Genomic DNA, 27524 nt, shown 5'->3' on the forward strand with positions numbered 1-27524 from the left:
ATGGTAGGTATTCAAATTTTGTCACCGGTTTACCATCTCCTCATTACAACAGGGTGTATGGTAATACAGAATAAGCCCGAAACTTGACCACCTCAGTAATTGACATGTAAATGTTTGAAGCAAAATGTCGGAAAATCTTTGCCTCTGAACTCGAACAAAGCTTCAGAATTCAACCCGACTCACGCAACATTTGTAAACAAAATACTGTACAGTTTGTGCTTTGGTTGGCATTGTGATACCTGACTGCGGTCATGTGCGGTGCGCTTCCGGAAAGCTATACCCGCGAGACCACAAGTTGTTCACCCCTGTCAGCTCTTTATGTCAACTCCAAGGTGTTATTAAATATGCAATAATAATCTTGCAGTTTTAATGATCTTCTTAAAAGTTTTCATCACAAAAAAAGACAGAGCTACAGGCCTGAAATCATTTAGTGCTTTTGGGGAACCAGTCTTTAATGGAACAATAATTAAATGTTTCCAAAGCTCGCGTACTTTATGCAGCTCAAGAGGCAATAAAAAAAATAAAAATAAAAAAAATTGAAAATGCTGCTCAGCTGAACCACACTGGTTTTTAGTACTCTGCTACCTATCTTGTCAGGTACAATATTCTTAGCTTTACTTTCTTTCAAACGATTTGCCATGTCATTTACATAAACAGAAAAAGGTGACTGAAAGTTGTAAATGGACTGGCTGACGGCAAAAGATATGCAGACATAAAAGTATTGAGTGCGGACTTGAAGTCCACAAAGAAGCATAGGTCCCCACACCCTGGAGGTGTTCCAGGATGAAGTGCAAATCACGTCAAAATCGCTTAAGAATTTAATGAGTTATAATAAACTGAGTCAAACTCGTATACGTATCTATGACCTCAGGTTGGGTTACAAACATCAGACATTCAACGACTACCTACGGCCCGGGGTCAGCGATGATGTCACCAGCAGCCTGACAAAACCAAGAGGCTCATGTGCTGACAAACAAAGCAGCTTGCGCCGAGAACGCATGAATATTCACTATCGCCACTTCATACGTATGTCACAGTAATACCGCCTGCTTAAATTTGCTGCTTAGTGTGGATGCCTTAGCTACACAACTCGTCTTCCCCAATAGATTATTAGGGACTCGGGTCAGGCTTATCCGCCCCCTGTTCGCTTCGTTCTTCCATGCATTTGAAGGGATTCAAGGCCCATTCTAAGACAGAGAACAAGTTGCGGGTCAACTCTGAACGTAAATTAGTTGTGAAAGTTACACGACCCACTCCCTGAGCTGTCATCTTATCATGGTAGTGGGGTTTGTGTGTCCCCATGATCCGAGTTGTCTGGAGCTTTAAGTTCTGAAAGAAAATTATCCTTAGAAGACATGAACAACATACTAGAGGAGTGTTATGGAATTGGATTTGAGCCTGAACAGCGCTAGAGATATGAACGAGTGATGAAACTCGAGAGGCTCCGCAAAGAAGCAGAGAAACATGCTACAAACAGGTATACCAATGATGTTGCATCATGGTCAAAGACTTCTGGTGGCTACTAAGTTTGGCTAAAAACAGTGTGTGCCCCAACCTTTTTTAATCCACGGCCCACCTTTTCATCGAAAAAAATCTAGAGGCACACCACCACCAAAAATCATATATATCAGGTTCTGTATTAAAATTAGTTGTTATGTGCGACAAACTATAAAGTACAATCCCTAAAAATATAGAGTTGAATAATTGAATGAAAAATGTGTATAGTTGTCTAAAATTGGACTGTTTTTCTTATAAAGTGATGGTTTTACAGAGTCTAAGGAAAAAACTATTAAAAGTAATTATGATTAAAATTCAAAATCATCAACATGACTGTTTACTGTTTAAGACTAGCTCTATAAATAGTGTGACTATAGCAGCTGAGTGGTTGTCACAGTGAAGGTGTCACGACTTGACTGTGTACTTTATGTTGGTGAAAATTGCACAATCCAGGTTCTCCGTCAGTCCCCAAGCGCACCACGGCCTTCAGAGTGTCACTGTTATCAAAAGCACACAGCAGCACACATAAACTGAAAATGTGCCAATCCAGCACAGTTAGAGCAACACAACATGAAGTCTCAAGATTCTCCGATTAGCCACGCACGATTAGCAAGTTGCTGACCAGGCCTTGCGCTAACTGACCAACGGTTTGGCGAGCCTGTTTAAAATGTGCTTCATAATTAATACTGGACAATTTCCCACATCACAGTTGGACATCTCTTGTTGGGAAACACTGGACTAAAAGTAGAGCACCAGTGATATTTTATGTTTTCAATAGGAGGGGGAAGTAGAGGCGGCAGTGGAAGAGGAGAAGAAAACAAGAATGTGTTTGCTTTAGAATTAAATATTTTCACTTTTGCTGAGTCCTTGGGTTACCTTACATATTCCCAAAACATGCATACTTTAATTGATGGCTCTGACTGTTCCATAAATGTGAAGCCTGAAGTTGAGGGTGTTTTTTCCGCATGTACAGTATGTACGTTGTGTTTTACTTGCAGTCAGTCCAATGTGTACCCTGTCTCTTGACCAAAATCACATGGGTTAAGCTTCCACATTCACTATGAGCAGGATGAGTAGGAGCCAATACTTTTACCATGAACAGAGTAAGAGCGAGTAAGAGCAAGATTATGGGGCATTGTTTTTTTAGATTATTATTATTTTTTTTTAAATACAACTGATTACATTTGTGGATAAAACAAAGGGAGTGAAACCTTGTATGTCCCCAGAGAAGAAAACAAGGCACAGAAAAGGCTGTTGTGGGTATACATGGTGAAACACTGAGCCGCAACTTAGAGACACAGCAAGCCTGATTCACCGATGGTAAGCAAAGATAATGCATATTATCAACTAGTGACAGGCCACTTATTCAAGCCACCTTTTTAACACCGCCGGTACCTGCAATCTGCATTCATGCAGTATAGTCATGAGCCTTCTTGTGATTATCATCAAGTCAAAGAGGAAGGTGACTATTTCCACAGTCAGCCATTGTTTACTTCTATTTAGAGGGTGGTTGAGGCACGGAACAGGGAGGTATAAAACTGCTAAACTGCAAAGCCTTAGGGGCAACTCAGAATAAGAAGGTGAACGTGTGCCAGGAGACCTTGGAGTTTGTCTCCTTCTTGACAGACAAGGAAACTTTAATTGAACCACAAACACAACCCTTTCAAGAATATGAAGCCAGCTCACACGATATTTGTTTGAATCAAATTAAGGTTCCTCTGTCAACGAGCAGTAGGCGGGGGACACCCTGAACCAGTTGCCAACCAATCGCAGGGCACACAGAGACAAACAACCATTCGCACTCGCACTCACACCGAGGGGCAATTTGGAGGGCTCAATTGGCCTACCAAGCATGTTTTTGGGATGTGGGAGGAAACAGTAGTGCCCTGAGAAAACCCACGTGGGCACGGGGAGAACATGAAAACTCTACACAGGGATGGCCGGAGGTGGAATCGAACACGCACCCTAACTGTGAGGTGGATGTGCTAACCGTGCCGCCGCAGCCACATCATATGTATGATAATAAACCAGCAGTATGAATCCAGCAGTATGCTCCATGTACTAAATGTCTCTGCTTTACCGTGCCAAAGACATTTGATTGTTCCATTGTTCAGTTTTAGAGGCCCAACAGTAACTTTATTGTGTTCATAACTCTATGCATGATCTTTACTTTACTCAGTTTTGTGTGTAGACCTATAAGAAGATGTGTTTGTGGTTTTCTTTTTGATTGCTCAAGGCAAATATTTTTTGCAGCGCATTGTATTCAATCTCAGATCTTAAGGCAGTTACATTTCAATCTATAATTAAAAATCTTCCTCTGGCATTCACTAAAAAATAAGTTGCTGTCGATGGCATTTTGATATCTGCAGGGCTAACCTTTAGCAACTTCACCCAGAGGGGTGCATTATGAAATAGAGGGATTGTCCTTGGCATGTCTTTATTCACACTCTCTATGGTGAAGTGCATCTCATTTAGAAAAATGCCAAATTGCGGAAAAAGTGCAAAAGTATCAGAAATAAATGTAGTTTGGAAAGATATTTTAGATTACATTTATACACATTGGTAAAACAGTTTCACCAATTGTGTCACTTTGTAGTCTCAGTAATGATGAGAATATGGTTATTAAGGAGTAGTTTTACTGAAATTGTTATTGCATATCACCACAACTTGCACCCTGCTTCTGTTATAGCAGGTAGGCTTGAGATGAGGCCTACAGTTGTACAGAGGAGTCCTGTGAATTGTATTTATTTTGTGCATTAAGTCGCTCCGGATTACAAGTCGGACCAGCCACAAAATGCATTATAAAGATGGAAAAGAAACATATAAGTGGCACTGGTGTATAAGTCGCATTTTTAGGGGAAATGTATTTGATAAAATCCAACAAAAAGAACAAACATGTCATCTTGAAAGGCAATATAAAATAAAAATAGAATAAAGGCAACAACAGGCTGAATAATTGTACGGTATGCTAACGTTACACGATACAAACAATGTACTGAGCACGTGCTTGGTATGTTAACATAACATATTAAGAGTTAACACCCATTCATATCAAAATTGCGAGCCACACTAACATCGAACGTTCATATTAAGGCAAGGGCCTGTTGTCCTGCGTTTTAGACCCCTGGTGTAAAGATAATCTGGGAACTTGGGTAGAGAAAACATCAGGCCATAATCAGCAGATACAAGCCTCCAATAACATATGCTCTTTCTATTTTCTTCCAGAGCAGTTCAATGGAATGCCTCAGAGACATTATGTGAGTCAATTACTGATCCTTCTATTTAACAGTATTTTGCCCAAAGTGTTTTATTGCATTCATAGGTGCACTTCATATGTCTTCATATAAGGTCAATTGATAATAAGAGATTTACAGAGTGTTGCTGAAAACACTTATCATTCTTTTGTTTTATTTTGTGGCACCGTACATTTTAAGGCCTGAACTCTTCCAAATCATTTTAGGATTATTCCTTTACGCTTTGAAAACTCACATCTTGGAATACAGCAAAGAAAAAGATACAAACACAAAAATGATCTTAAGCAGTAGAGGAGAGCACCCCATCTGACATTTGGTTCTTATCATCACAAGACAGTGCTGTTATTTTGCTTCCTCCACTGCTGTGAATGGCTGAGTGAACCTGCCAAAGAGTCTTTGTGACATTGTCAGTTATTGTGGCTGCCCAAAAAGCACAGAGCCTTCCCAGCGCTTTTCATTAGGTTACTTAATCCACACATTTCTTCTTGAGCATGGCTACAAACCAGCAAGGAATAGTCATCTCAAGAAACTAATTGTGCGAAGTAATAAGTCACTCCCACGTGATATCTTTATACTCTTTAAAAAAATAAATCCTATTTGTGGTCAGCCCCAAGCATGGGTATGAAAGTCATCCAAGTAGCACTCGTCAGTCAATTCATCAAGTATGTAATTTTCCTTTTCCTAAGATGTAAAAAGTAGACTATGGTTTGCAGGAACATACTGAACTACAAAACTTATTGAGGTGAGGGGGGTGTTTGTGTGGGTCGCTGATCCTAGGAGCAGGGTCACACAATTTCAGTAAAACTACAGCTGGTCCTTGGGGAGGAGCCAGACAAGGCACTGCTCGGAATCCCCCTTTGATGAATATAATTATTGGACAACATTTTCCGTGGGTCACGAGAGAACTCATCTGTAGCCAGGCCTTGATAGCGAGTGCCTGCTGGCCAGGTCTGTTAACATGGGACTTGGTTGGGCACAGCCTAAAAAGGGGGCAGGCATCTTCTCATGGGCATTGCCACCAGTGAGAGAGGCCAAGGGAGTCTGGAGAGTTGGAGGTCCGATCACAGGCTACAGATGCAAGGACAATGAATGTTACTTCTCGACAAGATATAGTTGGATTGGCTTCCCCAAACAGCGACCTTGGGCTCTGGTGCCGGTCCCCTTGATATGGGTATACCTTTTTCCAACCTCTCCTTGCTCACTTGTTAAATAATCTGGATTTAGTGGGCGGGAGCTTTTGAAATAACATTAGCGCTGCATTGAATGAACTCCTTATGCAGCAATGACTTTGTTTGACCTTTCTCGCACTCAATACGCCACAAAATAAATTGGGGCACCTTCATCTCATTCTCGTTCTTGCACCCATTAGGACTCCCCTCCATTTTTGGGTGATCTCTCATGCATGTTCTAACAATATGCACTTTTGACCTTGAGCCACTTGGATTGTTTCCTACATTGCTTTTGACCCAGTCCTCACTTCACCACATCCTTCTCATCTTGCATGAGCTGCTAAAGCTGATGGCGCCACCCTGATGACATATATTGATTGGGTCTGCACGCCTAGACCTTGGAAATAACTTGATGACAAAGTGAGAGTTAATCAAAGCTGCAACACAAGATCAGATCCATTCTTATCAATGAAACTGCTTTTTCCCTATTATAGAAGAGAGGAAAAGCAAGAATGGCTTGCTGTCCTGGACCTTTAATGGGGTATATACAATGTACAATCAGCAGAACATAGTTGCTACAGTGTTGCTGGTGCTAATCACTAAATCTTTTCAGATTTGACACATAAAATCATGCAAAGTATGGTACATACTAAATAATAATCTGACTGATTTTAAGCCTGATACTCCCATTGTGACCATAGCCAGAAAAAGGTTAAAATTAGACTTGAAGTGATTACCTTGTGGTGTGAAGTGTGTTAAAAATGAAGGCACACTGCTTTTAATTGTTGTCGTGCCCTACCCAGAGTAGGGCGTAGAACGATGTGGTGATGTCAGCGGCTTTATTTGGCACTAGTTGCTCATAGACTGGTTGGTGACTGACAGTGGCGCTTCATATTAATAATGGACTCTCATGCACTTAACTCTTGTTTAAAATATGTGTAACTGTAATGGGTGTATAATTGCTCAGTTGGTGTGACAATTTTTAGAGTTTGGTATGGTTACTATGATTCTCTGTAATACATACATATGTGATTGAGGTTTAGAACACTAGAACTTAAATGAAGTGAGTTGCAAAGGCAGCAAATTAATGAAATATTTTTGCTATTTGCCCCACTTTGCCACATTCAGCATGGTGGTGACATTTCCATAATAATCTGCCTATGTGTATCTATGGCTTTTATCACAACATCTCAGCAGTCTAGATGCCTCAGGAGGCTATGCTGCTTCTCACAGGGTGGCCCACGTGTTCTCTGCCAGACTTCAATGTTGTGCAAAGAGACTTAATTGTCAGTGCAAGCATCAGAAAGACTGGAGTGTTCTATGTAGATCAAGGCTTTAATTCAGATCTGAGGATTTGCAGCTCTCTGGATGTTTCTCTTCAGTTGACTATCTAAACTTGCCAGCATATATGAAATCTTATCTATCATATATAACAGACTGTATTACTCACTTAATCTACTCCAAATCCACCTTTTCATTTCCCACTGCTTTTACTGTTCAGGACCTGGGGCAGGGTTAGGCTCTTCAATTCTGGTCCTCGGTGTCCAATGACCTGCATTTTTTATATATGCTTCTGCAGACGCTGATTAACTGAATTAGGTGTGTATAAGGTGGAGCACTCGATGAAGGTTTGACTCAAGGCAGAAGCGTTTACCACAATAGAGCTGCCCAATTCCAAATATAGTGTTGATAAATATTAATGTGACATACAACAGTCATTTTATTTTTATATTACTTAAGACAAAAGTCGATTCCCTTGCTCTCTCTCTCTGTCTCTCTCTCTGTCTCTCTCTCTCTCTCTCTCTGCCTCCCTTTCTCTCTCTCACACTGACTTTCTTTCTACTCGCTTCATGAAGGATACCTGCTGATGCTGCACAATTACCAACTTTTTTGCCTGATGAGCGTTCAACTGTGGCACTCCTTTAAATAGTGCTAATTCAGAATGCCTAAAACCAATCCAAGGGGTGTGTTCTTGGTGCCATTTTAATCTTTTAGTGAACTGATGCTGAACTCTTATCAGCAAGGGAGACAGACATGACTGCCTGTGAGAGGCTAGGGAAGAACACAGACACAAGAGCCTTTCACTGTCTCGCTCATGTTAGAAGAGCTGTGCAGTATTTATCTATTGTTTTTGTCATGCTAAAAAGATAACTGTTAATTTTTTACCATCAGACCATGACCAGCCTAATTGTTGTATCTTCTCCTAAACTTAATAGTTTTTATAAAAGAAAGATCCAGCTGAATAAGCCATAGAAGACACACTTTTTTAATTGCCTAAAAGCCTCATTTTGATGTCAAATGAAGGGGGTTCGTGAATGCCTGTGGTAACCTGAATAAGTACACACAACCGTCTCCCAGAGTGATTAATTACATGTGCATAGAGGGATTCTTTATTTTTTAGCCCCCTAAAGACAAATATCTCTTTAGGAGAGAAAGACAGGCAAAACACAAAAAGGTTCTCATCAAATATTTCTTGACAGAGTTAGGGTGTGCGTACAGACTTGCCAACTAATATCTTTTACTTGGGGGTCAGCAATTGCTGGGGGATTTAAAGTGAATCAGTGTTTCGCTGTGGGCATAATTAACTGGGAGTCTTGACAATATGTTGAATCTCAGCACTGGTTTAGGATTAGTGTGTCTTATTCCCAATGCTTGACATAATATCTTCAATTTCATTTATCCTCATGTGGGTGACTTGACCTCTGTACCAGTTCTGAGAATATACAGTACATGTGTGAGATGACATAAAGGGCTTTCCCCCATTGGGAATATTTGCTTAAAATTGTCATGGAACAGTGTTATGTTTAATAAAGAATGTGATAAACAAGCCAAATCTAGTTTCACAACTTTGGAGCAATGTTGAACTCATCTGGACGAAGCAGTCTCGCCCACAACACACCTGATGATTTGGTGGCAGAAATTAGTGTGCGGTCAGCGTAAAAACAGCTGCATCGTCATTTTTGTGTAAGTCTAAAAAGTAGACAAAATTTGGTGTAAATGGAGGTGTATTTTGAAGCCTAGGTGGTGGAACACAACTTTTATTTTTTGCAATGTCAGGCATGCCATATTCGGATTAGCGCCAGGCCTCACCTTGAACTTAATGCAAATGAGGGATGCTTCGAGGATTGGCTGGGAAAAGTTTATGTCCGTCCTACAATAGCGCACAAAGGCCCAAACGCCCCATTACGTCCTATTCCACCACAGTAAGGTCGAGCATAATACCAAATGAAAGTTGACTCAATGTGCGCATGATGCTCAAGGCATGAAAATAGGGCCCTTTATCTTGTTTGGACAAAAATGACTGGAATGAATGAGATATCAAGGTATGGTCTGCCCATGCAGCTCAGATATGCTTACCAAATAAAATGGCCTGAAAATTTCAGGCTGAAATGCAATCACTTCTAAAAGTACACCACCTAATAATCACTAACTGCACACTCCCACAATAGTCATCTGTATCATGCGAAACAGCTATAATACTGATTTATATTGTTTTGTTCTTGTTCACCTTTTCTCCTACCAATGATGGAAGGCTATGGTCTCTCTTTTCATACATTTGGTGTCTTTGAAGTTGATTAAGGGTCTCTTTATGCACAGCATGCTGCAATCACGACCCACTTGTCTGGGTTAAAGTAGCACAGCTTTTAAAACATGTTCATCCTCTTGTACTCGCCAGAAGGTGTATCATTTTGGAGTGTTCCTAACAAGTGAATCCAATATTTTGACACCCTTGTGTTACTTGTCCTTTTCATCGCTGCAGTTTTTTTTCATTCCTTAAGAAGCTCCAAAAGTGGTGCAAATTGCCTTCTTTGATAAGGTGTCAATCCAACTTCAGAGATGTCATTATTGTCCTCAAAGGAAGATATTATGGAAAGAGAGGGTCTCTCTATACTAAGTTGCTTTTCTCACATGCTCTGCAAGATCCTTGAAGCAAGCTTTAAAAAAGTCATTTCAATGTGACTGTAAGGTTATTCATGTCAGAAAAGAGCTATAGGGGAATAGAGCCAACTATACCTTTGTGACTCTGACACGTCTTGTGATGAGGTAATTTTGCCTCATTTTGAAGAAGAAAAAAAAAAAAGACATATGATTAATAATAATATAATTGAATTAATGTTTAGTGAGGTGATATTGTATCTCAATTATCCTTTGTATTTACATATTTAAAAAAAAAAACTCCAAAAATATTAATTGCAATTTGACCTTTTCTAGAGATTATGTTCTCTCATCTGGGCAATGTTTTTTGTCTCTTAATCTTTTTCCACATTGTTTTATACTTTCTCATTAAAAGTTATATGCCCTTTGACTTCTTTACTCATTTTAATATTAAGAGTTTATTGTAAATTTATTTTATTTTCCTCCACCCCGCCACACCAACCAAAATGGAGAGCACCTTGGGACTTAAGTTATTCTTGTTCTATTCAATGCTTGTCACAGTATTTGTCTTTCCTTTGCGTTTTTTTTTTCTTTCTGCCTGTGTCTTTGCATCCTGTAATGTTAGTTTTTGGAAAACACAATACCGCTTGAGTGTGGCTAATGTAATTAGCGCATTTACACCATTCTGAATCATTACTATAAAAGGGAAGAAAGATTTTTAATTACATGCAACAATTTCAAACACAGTGCAGCATCAATGATATAGTCAAGTGGTAAAATATTAAATAATCACATTCCCGGAATTTATTTTATACGCTTTTCATTTAAGTTTTTCTTTCAGTCCTTTACTCTTTGCTGTCAGTCTGTCACCTATAAAATTAAAAAGCATTTGGTTCTCCAGAACATAAAAGGGGAGACACTCAACATTCTCAAGAAGTGAAGTCTTATTCATCTCTATACACACCAACGCCACATATTGTAAAAATAATCTTAAAAACTGCACAGGGAGATATGAGTAGCAGAAAAGTGGGGAAAAGGAGGTGTCTTTTGTGGAGAGGCACACCCGGCCTATTAATTGAGATATGGCATGTATCAGCATAGAAGCCACTGTTGGATGAAATATGAAAGATTTGATAGTGTTGGCTTCACCTACTCCCACTCCCATTGGCACTGGATTTTATCACACTGCAGATGAATGGTTTTCCAGTCATCCATACTCCATGGCTTTGTGATGCAGCCTATGATTCAGACACAGAGCTTAGGGGAGTGATGTGGAAAAGAAATATCCAGGGTAAGACCCACAATGGGAATTATAATGTTAAGTGGGGTTGAAATGGTTGGAAGAACTCAGAATAAGAGAAATTACTACATTGGGGAACACATTTTTTTTTAGTTAGGCCTGACAGCTGTTTTTAACAACTATCTGGATCCAAAAACAGACTAGAATTTACAACTGTGTATGCCTATGGTTACAAGGTCAAAAGCAGAGTCACCGGTAACGCTTTTATTTCCTACTATGCTATCTTTCTCTTTACAGACATTGATAGGACTGACCTACTGGGAGCTACACATAGTACCTCTCACTGCACTTTCTCAATCTTGGCAGCACAAATAATTCGCCACCAAGCTGTAGATGAGTCCAATCATGATCAGCTCTTTTTATTAGTTTTACCGCACCTAATCACTGTGATTTTTCTTGTGTGAAAATAAATGTGTGGAGTAAAAAAAATGTGTCCTGCTAAAAAAAAAAAAAAAAAAAAAAGAAGAAGAAGAAATACTAGAACTCGCATTCCAGAAAGTGTACGCTACACAAGCTTGATTGTTTTTCTTTCCCTGGCACCATTCGGGGCCTTTTAAGAGCATTTAAACATAAATGGTAGCGTCCTTGACATGTCACTGCCTTGCTCACAATAGGTAATGAAAAAAGCAATGTATAAGTGCGATGATTTCTCATTGATTTTCTGTATGTGCTTACTCCCTTTGAATACTTTGCCAAGGCAATGCAAAAGAAACACAATTTATCAGCACTAAGGTTCTCGCCACATTGAAGGCTGTTCCAGGTCATTAGACAAAGGGTGCCTGTCGTATGAAAGACTGGAAGAAAGTTAAGGGAAGATGGAGATTAAAGAAACCGAGTAATTTAAAAACTCAGTGAAGGAATGGAAGGACTTTGAAAACAGCAGAGCTGAAAGACCCTCCACCATTTGATTATTAAGTCCATAACTAGAGAGACCTGAGTGGGAGACAAGAGGGACTGCTCCATGAAAATGTAATTAGCCAAATATAATTTGGCCGCAGTTGAACGTAATAGAGGAGAAGTCAGAAATACATTGACATGTTCCGTTCAAAGATAAAACTAAACGAGGTGTCACAGTTTAAATCTTGTGTGACGTGGATCAATATGTAATTACCTCTGGGAGGCCTTCTCCTGCCATCTCTTAACTCTCTTTAACCCCGTTTTATTTCCAGTGGAAAGGCTCCACAGTGACAGAGGTAACCAGTTTCCAAATCAGGCAACAACATTTGTATTTATTCAATGTGATTTCATTTGAACTCGTCTACAGGTAATTTGTTATGGCGTTTTCTTGTAAGATTGATAACAGGTTGATAACAGTGTCTGCCTGCTAAAGAGGTTAAAAGCATGTGGTACGACATACAGTTCAAAGTGATGCACGGTTGGAGGTTGCCTACCATAGCTGTAGAAAGTTGTTTGTCATGGGTGGTAAACACTAACAATGAATGTGTCCCATTTGACCCTGTGCCCAGCTGCCTGATTAGAATCAATCGGTTCTTGCGATAACGCACAGAACAGTACTTGTAGGTTGTAGTTTTTTGCAAACAAGTTGTAGTGGATTGTGATAGGTATAACACATACTGTGTAAGTAACCATTCAAAATACAAATATGATGGTTGCTTGCTCATAACACAAGACCAGGGAAAAGAAAAATTGGGAGGGGAAAATTGGCCAAATACCAAAATTCTATTAGCTGACTTAAAACGCACTCACTATGCAGCAGTATAGGGGTTACCAATGTCACTTTATTTCAACAAGCAATTTATGGAAGCATACGATCGGACCAGCTTGTGAAACACTGACACTCACTTGGTGTCCAGAACAAACAGCTGCTGTTGTCTGATTCTGTCCTGTCACTGGTGACTGCAGGAGGCCTACTTTGTTGTGCGTCCAAGATGACACAGTCCCCAGTTGAATATGAGTATTCTATAATTAATATACCAAGAAAAAAATCAGTGTGCTCAATGTGTCTTTCATTGGATAAGTTCCTTTTTGAAGTAGGGAAATGCAGACTTGGGAGGAAAGTGCCATCTTAACGTTGAACTGTCTAAATTAACATATCATTTATAATTTATATAAATTATATAATAATAATTTATAATAAATATAATTATGGGGCAATGTACATGCTCTGATTATGTGTCTTTACACAAATATGAAACAACTTAACCATAAATTGGTGTTACATCATTGTGTATAATTCATGTATTCATTTATTTTGTGTTTGCATTCATACATTCATTGAGTCGAAAATCACATCAAGATGCAGTAGTTTCTTTATAAAGCAAATGAGAACACACATGCACTCGCACACACAACACACACACACACACAAACACACGTTCGGGCCGCCACAGTGGAGGTTCTGCCGAACCCCTCGGGTTCGATGGAACCCAGGTTAAGAACCACTGCTAAAACCTAACGACAGACACACAGAGAAATACAAGAAAAACACAAAAAAGACTTCTAAATCATAAAGACCATAACAGAATCCCTACTATAAGATAATGTAATAAATACATTGTTTATTTTTTCCACATTGATACGCACAAATACATACACACACACACAAGCTCAAGGTTTGTTTTAAGGCAAGTTTCTCTGTTAGTGGACCTCATGGGGACAGTTTAAGCCAGCAGCCCTTTAGGCCCGTACCCCCACCCTTCATCCAAATCCTCTGAATGATCCAGTGCCCAGACAGTCAACCACTGCCTGGCTGCTTCCCAGTCTTTTCAGCCCTCATGAGCTTTCCCTACACAGTTGGTGCATCAAAAAAAATAAAAAAACACAATCTTTGTCATATTAAAGAACGCAAAACAATCTTTTTTTGCACGAGATAATCATAGAAAATATTTTAATTGTGCATGTCGCCTTTGAGCAGTAGTTGGTGTTTAGCTTTGATAAAAACGTTTAGGGCCGCAAGGGTGCTGACACATTCCCAGAAAAAAGACGTCTCTGTCTGATTTAAGATTGGAACTGAAATATCAAAGAGAGCTGCTAACTGGATTGATTTGTACATGCTCCCGTTTCTATTTTTTGAATATTCTTTAATTATCTTGACTGTTTAAATAGAGGGCAAATGGTTCCTCCAGTGGCTTGCAAATCCATTATTGCCTGCTTAATTGGCTTGGCAAGCCTCGCCCCCTCTTCCCCTTGCTTGTTCGCTCAAAGATTAAAATCCAGTGATTTTTTAATTTGCAAATGGAAGACAGTGCAATCTAAGTAATGAGCCTTAACAAAAAAGTGTGTAAGGTGGTTGGAATTCACAAGAAGTGTGTGTATTTAAGAATACTTCTGCGGATGTTGAGGCATCCGATATGCAGGGGATAGTGCATGGCAGCTGCTGCATGTTTTTGAGAAAACAGCCTGTCAGCTTGCATAGATTCACCTTGCAAGCTCACATCCAACCTGTTGTTGTTTTTGCCCGGGAGGGCTTCCATAAAAAGGCAGCTGGTGGCGCTCACTTTAGATTTATTGGTCGGTGTTCAGACAAGTGCACATGGACCTCAAATACAGTATTGCACTTTGTGAATGGACTGAGTGCTGATGAAGTATCTTGTGATGCCCAGAGTGCATCCAACTCAGACTCTTTTCCCGTTTCCTCCTTTGTTGAACCTTAAGGCTAATGTGCACTCACGCAGTTATTTGTATTGAACACAGCTACAGTATATGCAATTAGCCAGGGCGTTCGTTTATAATGATCATCTTTCAGATAATGAGAAAATAGCACTAAAAGCCCCAGCTTTGATTTACTCAGCTAATGTTTCTGCAGAAAAAAATATTGATGGATAGTTGAGTTAAACTTCTTGCATCATGGACCAAGGTGCACTGATAACCTTAATAGCCTTTGTGCTAAGCAACTGCAGTGTAAATGAGTGCACTTGACTCGGCCACGGTTGGTTGCTTTTGTTCTTCCGTGCGGTGATCTCCATAAGTCAATCCCATCCACTCCCCGATACGACCAGAATGCACTTATCGCACTATCAGCAGCTTGTTTCATCGAATCTCCTCGCTTAAGTTTGTGTGTCCCAGATTCGACGTTTAACACATAAGCCAAGGCATCGGAAAGACAAAAGGGAAGTGCTCCCAGTGCAACCTGTCGCCCTTCTTCTGTCATCAATCATCCGCTGTCTGGGAGACTGCACATTGGCTCTGTTGCAGAGACCAGCTGTGAAACTCTGCATCAACCTGAGCTGTGATGGATGTATTTGCAGGCATCAGCAGGTACAATCAAGTCAGGGAAACAGAAGCGCAGTAATGGGAATGAATTGTAAAATATGACATTATTTTTGATGGAGAGAAAAGATTCACTTATGTGACTTTTGTCCTGGCAGTATGGTGGAGCATGGGAATAGCACGTCGCTCACACAGTCAAAGTTGTTCAAATCTTTCTGTGTTGAGTTTGAATGACTCCCTGTGTTTAACATGGGCTTTCATATAACAAAAACATGCATGCTCAGTTCATAGAGGTCTTGACCAGAGGTATCGTTTGTGATGTTGAGGTTGTCTATATTTCTGCCACTGGCGACAAGATTATGCTGTATCTCGCTCAAACTCACCTGACACCTGAAGATGGATGGATGGATGGATGGATGGATGGAGGGAGGGAGGGAGGGAGGGAGGGAGGGAGGGATGGATGGATGGATGGATGGATGGATGGATGGATGGATGGATGGATGGATGGATGGATGGATGGATGGATGGATGGATGGATGGATGGATGGATGGATGATAGGGTTGTGCATTTCTGGTCTGTTGCTGGTACATTGCTGTACACTGCCAATGATCTGATAGTCCCTGAAAATGCAGGGTTAAAAACAACATTTGTGATTGACTCCCTGGGTTATTTTGCACAAACCAACCCAAACTTCCTGGGTCAGTACAATTTTAACCCAGCAGATTGAGTGATCTTTATAGTCATTTTGTCTGTGGCTATGATGAGAAATTGAGAACTGAAGAAAAATTAATATACTCAAAAGATATTGGTGATTTTATGCTAAGTTCCAAGACATGGGGGAGGTATTGGGAGTCCTGATTTTCTGTAACACTGTACGGCTGGACATCTTTAAAAGTAAGTAAGGCTATTAGCGTCTGTTATTTTCTTCCAATGACTGGGGCGGTTAGCGAGTGGGACATCAAAAAAAAAAAAGTTAGCTCATTTTGCTGACAACTTTTTAGCCTATTAGCCCAAGATGAATCCAAGCATGAAGCAGGGGTTTGCGAGGGGCTGACTGATTCTGATGATTTTGTCATACAGCCTGACTCCCTTTTCGAAGAGAGGCTGGGTTACATGAGACTTGTAGCTGTATATCTAAGCAGGCGTGTCATACCAAACTTATGTTAACTTATGTTGTTGTTTCAACTTATTATTATTGTAGTCAGTGTTTTGCTCATATGTTTTGCTGTGTGCTTAACAGCTGCTCTCATTACATTTGCCTCCCTTTCAATCTCAATGTTTGCTCTGTGAATCACAACCCATGTGTTTTGTTTTTAACGGTACTGTATAATGATTTTGCTTTCGTTTTCTAGAGATTCACAGTGAAACTTGGATTCAAAATTAATGTTAGAATGGATATAGCAGGCTAATAAGATTCTGAACTACATTTTTTTAACCAGATACTTACAGTTGTACAGTTGATTGTGAATCTATGGATTTCAGCAACTGTGTACTAAATTGACTTTGTATAAACAGATGAGCGAGAGAGAGGAGAAATTCACACCCGATTTGTGTGCACTAAATAATAATAATCCCCATGTTAGAATATTATAAAAACTGTGGTTTTTGGTGTGATTCTGGTGTGTATTGTGTGTGTGTGTGGGGGGGGGGGCATATTAATGTTTTTCTTGCTGTGGAAAAATGAAATTGGACAGTGTTTGATCAGTCTATTATGGAAATATTATGAGAGAACAGTCTGTTAGTATTAACTTTATTAATATTATATATTCAATTATTATGTCTATTTAGAATTCTTTAAAGTTTAATGTGGTAGACGTCTCTTTCCACAAGCCTTCCCTTCTTCAATTACATACTGATATTGTGGCGTATCAAAGACGTTTTGTTTCCCCTCCATACAGTATTTGCTGTTTTGTTGATATGAGCTTCATCGTTGGCTAAATATCCATCCATCAAGTTGTGAGATATTCATACCATGCTGCAGTCTGTCAGTCTTTATGTTTCTCGTTTCTATTGTTTGCACTGTCACAATGTGAATGTGAGTGTCACATATGATTCTTTTCATCTATGCAAACCACATTCGCAGGGAGACAAAGAGCAGATATTTAGTAGCAGGCACTCAGGCATTCTGTGACTGTCACACATTATTAGAAGTAGTATTTATTTGTACATGCTAAACAGCTGTCAAAATGAAATACAGCTACTGTGCATGTGTGTGAAAATGTGCACAGCAAGGGCTAAACCAATTTCTAGCATGATTACTGGAGTGACACCAGCGTGGCACAACAGACCACTTCCACTTTCTCCTCCCATCCATCCTCACTTGTCTCATTAGCTTTCATGCATTTCCAGGCTCATTCATTGTTTATGTAGAGTAATTTTTGCTTGAAACAATTGTTTCCAATTTGTCACCATATCTTGTTGACATTATGCTGTCATCATGTCAGTGCTTTCTATTTCCATATTCATTTGAACATTTCTAAAGTGGTTGTAGCCCCCCCCTGGAATCTGACAGAAATGGCTCGCCGTGCAAGTTGGCCAAAAGGGCCCTAGTTCATTATAATATGATGCTCGTCCCTAAGAACATACCAACGTTCGGTGTAGTTTCAAATCAAATGTATATTATCAAATTTGGGATTGAATTCATTACATTCTGTACTGCAACCATCTACACAAATAGCATTGCTGCCACTCCCTTAAAAAGTGAACTAAAAATTGCATGACTTTTAAGGAGGTGTATTTTGCAGCACAGGTAGTGTAATGCACTTTTGGTGGATTTGATCAAGGCACAAGCAGGCAAATCAACCAATATATCAAGAGCTTCCATCTGCATCCTCTGCAAAAAGCCAAAATCCAATACTGGGGGCAACAAAGCGAACACCTGCAACGCCTCAGCTGCGCCCAGCAATTCTGTCCATAACAGTTCTGAACAGAATCGATGACAAATAGCAGCTATGGCTAAGACTAACTGCCACAGGAGCCAAATCTGATTTATTGTTGTCAATGTGGTAGAGATTGTAATTCCTACAGCCATCAACCAGGCCATATTTGGGGATCCTGGAACACCCAACCGAGAACTTGCTGAGCAACATGGTCGAATCTCTTCTCCAAGTCAACAATGCACACAGACTGGTTGGGTGAACTTCCAGGCATCTTCCAGGACCTTGCTGAGGATTTAGAACTACTACACTGAAGAAGAAAAAACACACGGTTTCTCCTGAGTTTGAAATCTCTTTCACAATAGAACCACCTATCCAGCACCCCCGAATCAACCTTAACAGGGAGCCTGAGGAATGTTATCCACTACAACACACCCTCTGGTACCCCTTAAATAAAGGGACCACTACCCTGTTCAGCGAGACCAGAGGCGTGTCCCTTAATGTCTATGTGATATTGCAGAAATGTGTCAACCTGAAAAGGCCCCACAACATCCAAAGTCTGTAGGAACTCCAGTGGGATGTCATCAAACTCCAAGGCCCTGCAACTGTTAAGCTTTTCAACCATTTCAGTGAAACACAGAGAAGGAAGTGCCCACCTGAGTCCCCAGATTCTGTTTCCTCATGGGAAGGAGTGTCGGTATAATCTCGTATTCTGCCCACGAACTCACATTGTCCTGAGGCGAGGTCAGTAGCAGTGTTAATGATGCACTGCCTCTCCGTACTGAGACGTTGGATGGTGGACCAAAATTTCTTTGAAGCTGTCCGTAAGTCGTTCTCCATAGCCTCACTAGCTGAACTCTTCCTACGTATATGCTAGTTCTTGCCTTAGCTGCGTCACATTTGGCCTGCTGGGACCCATCAGCTTCCTCCAGAGTCTCACTTGCTAAGACGTTCTGATAGGACTCCTTGATTCTTTTTCTTTTCTATCCATCCATTCGCTATGACCACTTATCTTTTGTAGGGTCGCAGGTGTGGTGGATTTTATCACAGCTAACTTTGGACCAGAGTCAGGCTACATTCTAAACTAGTTGCCAGTCAATTTTGGGGCACAAATACATAGTGGACAGTAAAGAACTATTTACACTCACAGTTACGCTTAGGAACAATTGTGAATTTGCAGTTATACTTTCATCCATCTTGTTGTAAGGAGTTGGCAGTAAACCCAATTACTATTGTTATTTGTATCGGTATCTCCTCCAATATTTAAAAATCTATAGGATGAGTCTGTAAATTCCATAATGATTTTGACAAAATATGTGACCTCTGATACTATATTACCCATACAAAATCAATAGCGGTGTCAAATCAATGGCCAGAGTTGTGTTACTCATTCCTTTGGAAGTCATTAGAATATCAAAATATTTGAATAAATGACCATAATTTACGCACAAGGTTTTTCCATTATGCATTAGATGTTATGCAAGTGTTTTTCATGTTTTCCAGACAAACTTAATAAATAATTATAGTTCCATACCATTTGTAGGACTAAAACAATGAGTGAAAAAGATAATTTAGTTAAATGTAGCATGAACCTTCATTTGCATTAATGACTTAACCCCAGACCTAATTATCATACGATGCTTTACGCGGTTGATTTATGATAAAAGCATTGGAGTTTGCACGAACCTATTAGCTTTTATTAAGTAATGCTGCTGTATCTTTTAAAGCATACACAGACACACACACGCAATTTACACACATCCAGTGTTTGTAAGCCAACTGATACTGGGACAAAAACCCAGCTGCATCCAGTTATTTGTTGTGATGTTCAAAAACAGAATTCCCTTGATTCAACCATTACTGTTTCCATGGGACTGTCCACTCCTAATATGATTACAGTGCCTAAGACTTTAAGATAAATCCATGCATCTTCATGGCTAATTTCTGAGAAGTAGCATTCATGCCACATCCGCTTATTAGCATTCTCCACATGCTAAAAAAGGCTGAAGAGTTGACTTATTACCACACAATACTGACTAAGTGGGAAATCTCTTGGACATGGCAAGCCACCATATGCTTACTTTAATTTGATTTTGCTTTACGGTTCTTGTTAAGTGCTTTAACATTTCTTGTTCTGCGCTAAAAAGGGCAACAGGGTAACACTTTCACCATGGGACAAATAAGCCGCATTTTCGTCGTGCTTCTTAGCATTGCAGCTAAGTATTTGATGCAAAAATGGATTAAGCATAATCCTTCAGAAGATGTGTTTCTTTCAAAGAATATCTCTTGTAAGTGTGTGATACTATAAGCTTAATCCAGAAATTTGATATTATCCTTGTCAAGAGAAGAGATACACAACTGGTTATTTTCTTGACCTGTGGATGCCTTACAACTTTGATGTCTAATCGAATGTAAGTGTAACGGGGGCTGACAAATGATGTTCGAGTATGTTTGTGAACCTCACTAACGTGATAAACCAATCATTTAGCCGAACTGTAAGCGTACTGAACCCTCAACGGATAAGGATAGTAGTGGGTGTGTTGGAACCGAGGGATGATTGAACTCTGGAGGTCACCACCATTATAATGTTGACTTGTCAAAGTTCTTGTAGCCCGTCTCTTATTATGAGTTGCATGGGAGGGATGGAAAATAAACACACTCGTGAACAAATAATAAAGTCGGAAGGTATGCAGATTGTTGCACATCCAGGTAGAGCATACAGTGAGTTGGATTTAAATGGAAGGGCGATTGTTCCAGTGCAATTACTTTCATATTATTTCTTCTATCAACACAGATTTAGATAATATTTGCTGTTGTGACGTCAAGATCACGTTGATGGGGTATATACGTATACGATGTCTAAGCTTCAGAAAGATTGACAGATATTCAATATGAATCTGATTTTATCCACATTTGGAAGCGGCTCTTTTCGATCAATGTCCGAATTTACTCTTTGTGCCTCTTGAGAGCAGAAAATTGAAATTGTGTCACTTGAGATGTGTAGTATAATCCAGTTTTAGTCAGTTATCAATAATAAAATTTGAGATTTTAGCTGTCACTGCAACATGGAAAAGTGTAATAAAAATGAATAAGAATGTCAATTATTGATGACCTTATGAATATCTCCTGTTCGGTTTTATTCAGCCATGGACCGTCACCCAGGCTAAAACGTAGTGTAATAAAGAACATGATCATGTATTCTGATTGATTTTAAAGAGTACAATAGATAAATCTTATTTAAATAAAAAAATAGTGTAATAAAGAACATGATCATGTATTCTGATTGATTTTAAAGAGTACAATAGATAAATCTTATTTAAATAAAAAAAATATATATTTTTTCATACATTAATAGTGTACATAACTGATGTTTAAAGAGGTGGAAAAATGTGTTGTGTCATGCAATTAATTCTGCTATCTCACAATAATTTGGTGCTTTCCACCTCACTCAATAATAATAATAATAATAATAATAATAATAATAATAATAATAATAATAATAATAATAATAATTCAATGAACCTCAAATACAAGACTTTGAACTGCAGAAGACTAGAAATTTGGACGTTTGCAGTATCAAATTGGATGGAGGCGGAGTGGAGAATAAGCATATGAACGTCATACAGTAAAAGAAAAGGTTCGAAGTGTGTTTCACACCTTCAACATCCTTGCAGTTAATCGCCACTGTGCTGGTTGCTGCAGTTCCTTTTTGAAGAAAATAATTTAACAGTACTTTGGTCAGTGAAATTAAAAGCATCCTTGGCCTCTACAAGCTGGGGGTGCAGCTTAAAAATGAAAAAGAAAACATGACATGAAAGCACGCACATTTTTTTCCTTCGTCACTGTACCGCCCCCTACGGTTCGTCTGTAAGACGCCCTCTCCTTAACTTTCTCCCTCCCTTCCCCAGTATCTCGCCTCCTCCTCCAACGCGTACCCCCTTATAGACTATTGCATTAAATCGCTTTTCATTCGCTTTCCATGGCAGCCGTGCGAATTGGAGGATTTATGCCTTTAGTGCATGCAGCCACACGGCGGTAATTGTTCCTCGAAGCGATTGGCGCTTTAGATGTTGATGAGCACCACCAGTTTGCGCCATGCAACCAACCAATCAACCAACATCAAGTTCCACTAGTTGCAACGTTTCCGATGAGCTGAAAGCCGACAGAAGAAGAGGATTTGTGTATTCTTGCACGGACACATGCACTGATTTAGACACCTTATGCTTGGCGTGAGGGGGGAAAAGTGCACACCAAGACACGGGCTGGTGCACGCCGCAGCGCCAGTGGCAGCAGACTCGGAGAAAGGGAGGAGGGAGGGGGAGATTCGTGCTTCTCCCTACGTGCCCATGAATGAAAGTCACGGCGCTCGTCTCCTCTAATGTGGGATTACAGTGCATTATCTTCCGCGTTTTCTTCTTTTTTTTTCCCCTCCAACATCTTTTTTTTCTATTTTGTGTCTTGCAACTTTGGCTGTAGGTTTCTTTGAAATGACACTGCTAAATTCATTTGCTGGAAGAAGACTGGAGCCAATATCGGCGCGCCAGCTGACTCGTCAATGAGACTGTGTTATGGAGCTAAACGCAGAGGAGACTTGAATCTTAAGGATTCTCCGACAGCCGACACCGGGGTGGTATAGCAAAATCCATGTTTGCATCAAGACCCAAGCCCGAAGAAGGGCCATGGGCGTGATGTATTTTTCATTTTAATTTTTTTTTTTGTTATTGCGGGATGCGTTGGCGTTTACATGCATCTACACGGTAAGCGCATCTTCATTAACCCGAGACATACGCATTATAATGAGGCTGAGCTATCCAAGGTACTGAAATGGCTTTGGCGTCACTGAAGTTGATTTTTTTGTTTTTTTGTTAATATAGGTGCACCGTAGAAATAATAGTATTTGTGATATTCACGCGGTAGTTTTACGCATTGCAAATTACACACAGGAACAAAATGCTCAAGAATGTGAAAATTCACCAGATCTAAAGTCCTCATCGACGGGAAGCACATAAATGCCAAGTGCATGTGGCTGGTGCATTAAAATGAGGCAGATTTTGGGATGTCTACAGCGCTGGTGTGAAAGCCTTTGTGGTCTTTTTAGGAGGGGAAGGGGTTGATATGTGTGCGCATTTGTGTGTGCGTGTGTGCACGTGTCCGTGCGTGTGTGTGAGCGAGACAAGGGAAGAGAGAGCAAAACTATCAAGGCAAATTTCACATAGATTACATGATCACCAAAAGTAGCCCTTTTATAAAATACGTTGGCACCAAATAATATGCCTTTTGATTGACATTTGTTTCATACCAAATGGCTGATAAGGTTTCCACCTGTATCTTTTTTTTAAGATAGTCACCGTAGTCTTTTTGTTCATGGGAGCACAATTTATTTTATGTTGATCCCGCCCACCCACTGATGTCGGTTATGTGGGATGAGTGATAAATCTTTTGGCGATGGGAAGGCTGCAGTGTTTGTTAGAAAAATCAAATAACATGTACTATTTATATAATCAAAAATATCCATGTCTAGCTGGATATTTGTTCTGACAAGAAGTCCTCTAGTAACCTATGACATTTTACTTGACGTGTCGCTGTCCTTCTACCCGCTAGAGTTTTCTAAAAAAAAATGATTCACAATGTAACAACTTCTTTACACACTGTTTTTATATAATATGGTCGGCGTATTAAAATTTTGCAAATGTGCTTTGTTTACCCCCTCAGAATAAAATCGCATCCCTTGTCTGCATAATTAGGTGCTGTTTGTAGGCCTGGTTAAATTTGCGTTTTCAAACGCTGGTCATAGATATGCATTCTGGGAACGCATTCTGAAACTTCTGTTTTGAACTGTGACATTTGTACATATGTAAAACAGCACCCATCCTTTTTCTTTCCTTCCCTAGATGACACCTCATATTGGCACCGCACTTGAGTGAGCTGGGGCACCTTCTCCCAGGAAACATGCATTTCTGGGCCCTGAATATAATCCTTGTGATTGCATCATCTCTGTGGCTGGTCGAGATGTATGACAATTACGGGGAGATCTGCCGCAACCTGTGCACATGTGACGAGAAGGAAAGCATCCTAACCGTCAGCTGTGAGAACCGCGGAATCATCAGAGTGACGGAGATCAGCCCGGTTCAATTCCCCGCGTACCACCTCCTGCTGACGGGGAACTTGCTGAAAAAACTGTCGGTCAATGATTTTATCAATTACACTGGAGTGACCATCCTGCACTTGGGGAACAATGACATCTCAGAAATTGAAACAGGTGCCTTCAACGGACTCCAGGGATTAAAGAGGTTGCACCTGAATAACAACAAAATTGACATTCTGAGAGATGACACGTTTGCAGGACTGGAGAGTTTGGAATATCTACAAATTGATTATAATTACATCAGCAACATTGAGCCCAACACCCTGAACAAACTGCACCAACTGACAGTGATGATTCTGAATGACAACTTACTCTCTTTCCTGCCCCCCAATATCTTTCGCAATGTCCCGCTGACGCATTTGGACCTGCGGGGGAACCGGTTAAAGATGTTTCCATATGTTGGCCTCCTAGAGCACATGGACAAGGTTGTGGAATTACAGCTGGAAGAAAATCCATGGAACTGCTCATGCGAGCTGATCGCTCTGAAGGCCTGGCTCGAAAGTATTGCCTACACGGCTCTGGTGGGAGAAGTGGTCTGTGAGACACCCTTCAGGCTACACGGGAGGGACCTCGATGAAGTGTCCAAGCAAGAACTATGCCCAAGGAGGCCCCAAGAGGACTCGGTAAGGCCTGCGCCCCCAAGCAGCACCAACGGATATTACCAGACCACACCAGCTGCTGCCACAGCCTCAGCCACCTCATCTGCTGTCTTTCGGTCCTCTTCCAGACCTACCAAGGGCACACGACAATTTAATCGAACGAGGTTAAAGCCCACTTCGCGACTCCCAGGCGGTAGCCCTTACAACTATGGCCCCATCATTGCTTTTCAGACCAAATCGCCTGTGCCTTTGGACTGCCCCACTGCTTGCACGTGTAACCTGCAGATATCCGAGATTGGATTGAATGTAAATTGCCAAGAGAGAAAGATCGAAAACATCTCTGACCTAAAGCCCAAGCCATACAATCCGAAAAAGATGTATCTGACGGGAAATTATATTCCCGTGGTACGAAGATCAGATTTTATCGACGCCGTTGGATTGGATTTGCTTCACCTGGGAAACAACAGAATAACCGTGATCCATGACAGGGCTTTTGGGGATTTAACAAATCTGCGTAGGCTGTATTTAAATGGTAATCTCATGGACAGGCTCACAGGGGAAATGTTTTTTGGGTTGCAGAATTTGCAATATCTTTATTTAGAGTACAATAAAATCAAGGAGGTTGACTCGGGCACATTTCGCTACCTTACCAATCTCCAGCTGCTATTTCTCAATAACAACCTCCTGAAAACATTACCAGTGGGCATTTTTTCCAGCCTCTCCTTGTCTCGACTGAACTTGCGCAACAACCAGTTTCAAAACCTGCCTGTAAGCGGTGTATTGGATCAGCTCAAGCTACTGGTGCAGATAGATCTTTTTGAAAACCCCTGGGACTGCTCCTGTGATTTAGTGGGTATGAAGATATGGCTTGAGCAGCTCAGTGCCGGCACAGTGGTCAATGAGATCATGTGCGAGACACCCAAACGCCACACAAAAATGGACCTTCGCTCGATCTCGTCGGAGCAGCTGTGCCCTGACAACTCTGATGCCTATGTCTCACCGACCCCCCCTACCGAGGAGCCATTAGACGACCGGGCCATCCTCACAGATGCCCCACACAAGTTCAACTCCTCCAGCAGCACTGTACCCCTGTCAGTCCTAATCTTGAGCCTCTTGCTTGTCTTCATAATGTCCGTCTTTGTGGCAGCAGGCCTATTTGTTGTGGTGATGAAGAAGCGCAAAAAATCCCAGAGCGACCGCACCAGCACCAACAACTCTGACGTTAGCTCCTTCAACTTGCAGTACAGCCTCTACAGCAACCGTTCTGGCACCAAAGTGAAGGCACCGGCTGGTCACGTTTATGAGTACATTCCACATCCGATGGGTCACATGTGCAAAAACCCCATTTACAGATCAAGGGAAGGAAATGCAGTGGAGGATTACCGTGACCTTCACGAGCTCAAGGTGACTTACAGAAGTACCCCAGACGAGGAGAGGAATCGCAGCATGATGAGGAGCCCTGCGTTCAGCGTGAGCACCATTGAACCAATGGACAACCCCTCTCCAGTCCAGGATGCAGAACATTTCTTTAGAGGCATCCTTGAGGCTGATAAGCAGTCCCCTCATCAGTCCATTCCATCCCTTCCAGTAGGGGGAAATGTAGAGTACAAATATACAGGCCCAGTGTCATATACCTATAACCCTAATTTTGATGTCAGGCGTCAGTTCTTGCACCCAGACAGGATAAGAGAAACGGTGCTCTATGGCACGTCACCCAGTACTGTTTATGTGGAACCCAACAGAAATGAATACTTGGAGCTAAAAGCAAAACTGCAGTCTGAGCCTGATTACCTCGAAGTTCTTGAGAAACAGACCACCTTCAGCCAGTTCTGAGCCAGAGTCATTCATGCAATGGAGCATTTTGTCCCATTTCAACCCTTCGGGAAATTCAGTTTCTTGGGTGCCTTGGCGCAAACAAGGACAAGTAGGAGAAAAGTGGATGAGTCCTGCGGGGCGTGCCGAACAATCTACTTATTTGTGCAACATGACATTACAAAAATGGGGGATGAACACAATTGCTAACTAATGATGCAAATTTTATTTTTATATAGCAATGATTACAAATTTGAAGTGTATAAGTATGTCCAGCTTCAAATTCAGGAATATAACCGTGCATAGGGTATATTGTCAGAGTCAGAAAAGAAAAAAAAATGTTGATACAATCACCCCTGGACAAAACAACAATAACAGAAAACAAACAAATAAACAAAAACACTGTACAGCAGATGATAAAACTGTGTAGGATTATTTCCTGCTGTAGTCTGTAAGTAAGTATTTATTGATATAACCTGCCATGTCTTTTCAATATCAAACTTTTGATTCAACATCAACATTACCTGTGTCATCATACAGCACAGTTTTCTGGAGAATGAAAAAAAAAAAGCTTTTGTTTTATAGTTTCATTTCCTGTAGCTTGGCAATGTAAAGTGGCTTTCTAGTTTTTGAGGGAACTGGCACACCCCGAAGATACATAAAAAAAAAAGAAAAAAAAGACTGTGCCAATTGATAAGGAGGAGGGGAAAAGTGTCTTTGTATGCTTTCAGAACATTTGGGGAATCAGAAGGCAAGTTCATAAGCTCTCATATAAAAGATTATTATATTAAAATAAATTGGGGTATTGATTCATAATATATAGAT

General features: G+C 40.5%; 1 protein-coding gene across 1 annotated transcript; it reads left to right on the forward strand.

The window, feature by feature from the left end:
* Window positions 1-24092: 24092 nt before the first annotated feature.
* On the forward strand, window positions 24093-26720 carry slitrk5 (SLIT and NTRK like family member 5). Its single transcript, XM_085915524.1, has one exon. The coding sequence runs from the start codon at window positions 24093-24095 to the stop codon at window positions 26718-26720; it is 2628 nt and encodes an 875-aa protein (XP_085771650.1).
* Window positions 26721-27524: the final 804 nt, after the last annotated feature.

The sequence above is a fragment of the Syngnathus leptorhynchus genome, chromosome 1 (assembly GCF_054491065.1).
Source record: "Syngnathus leptorhynchus isolate UIUO chromosome 1, UIUO_Slep, whole genome shotgun sequence".
Lineage (NCBI taxonomy): Eukaryota > Metazoa > Chordata > Actinopteri > Syngnathiformes > Syngnathidae > Syngnathus > Syngnathus leptorhynchus.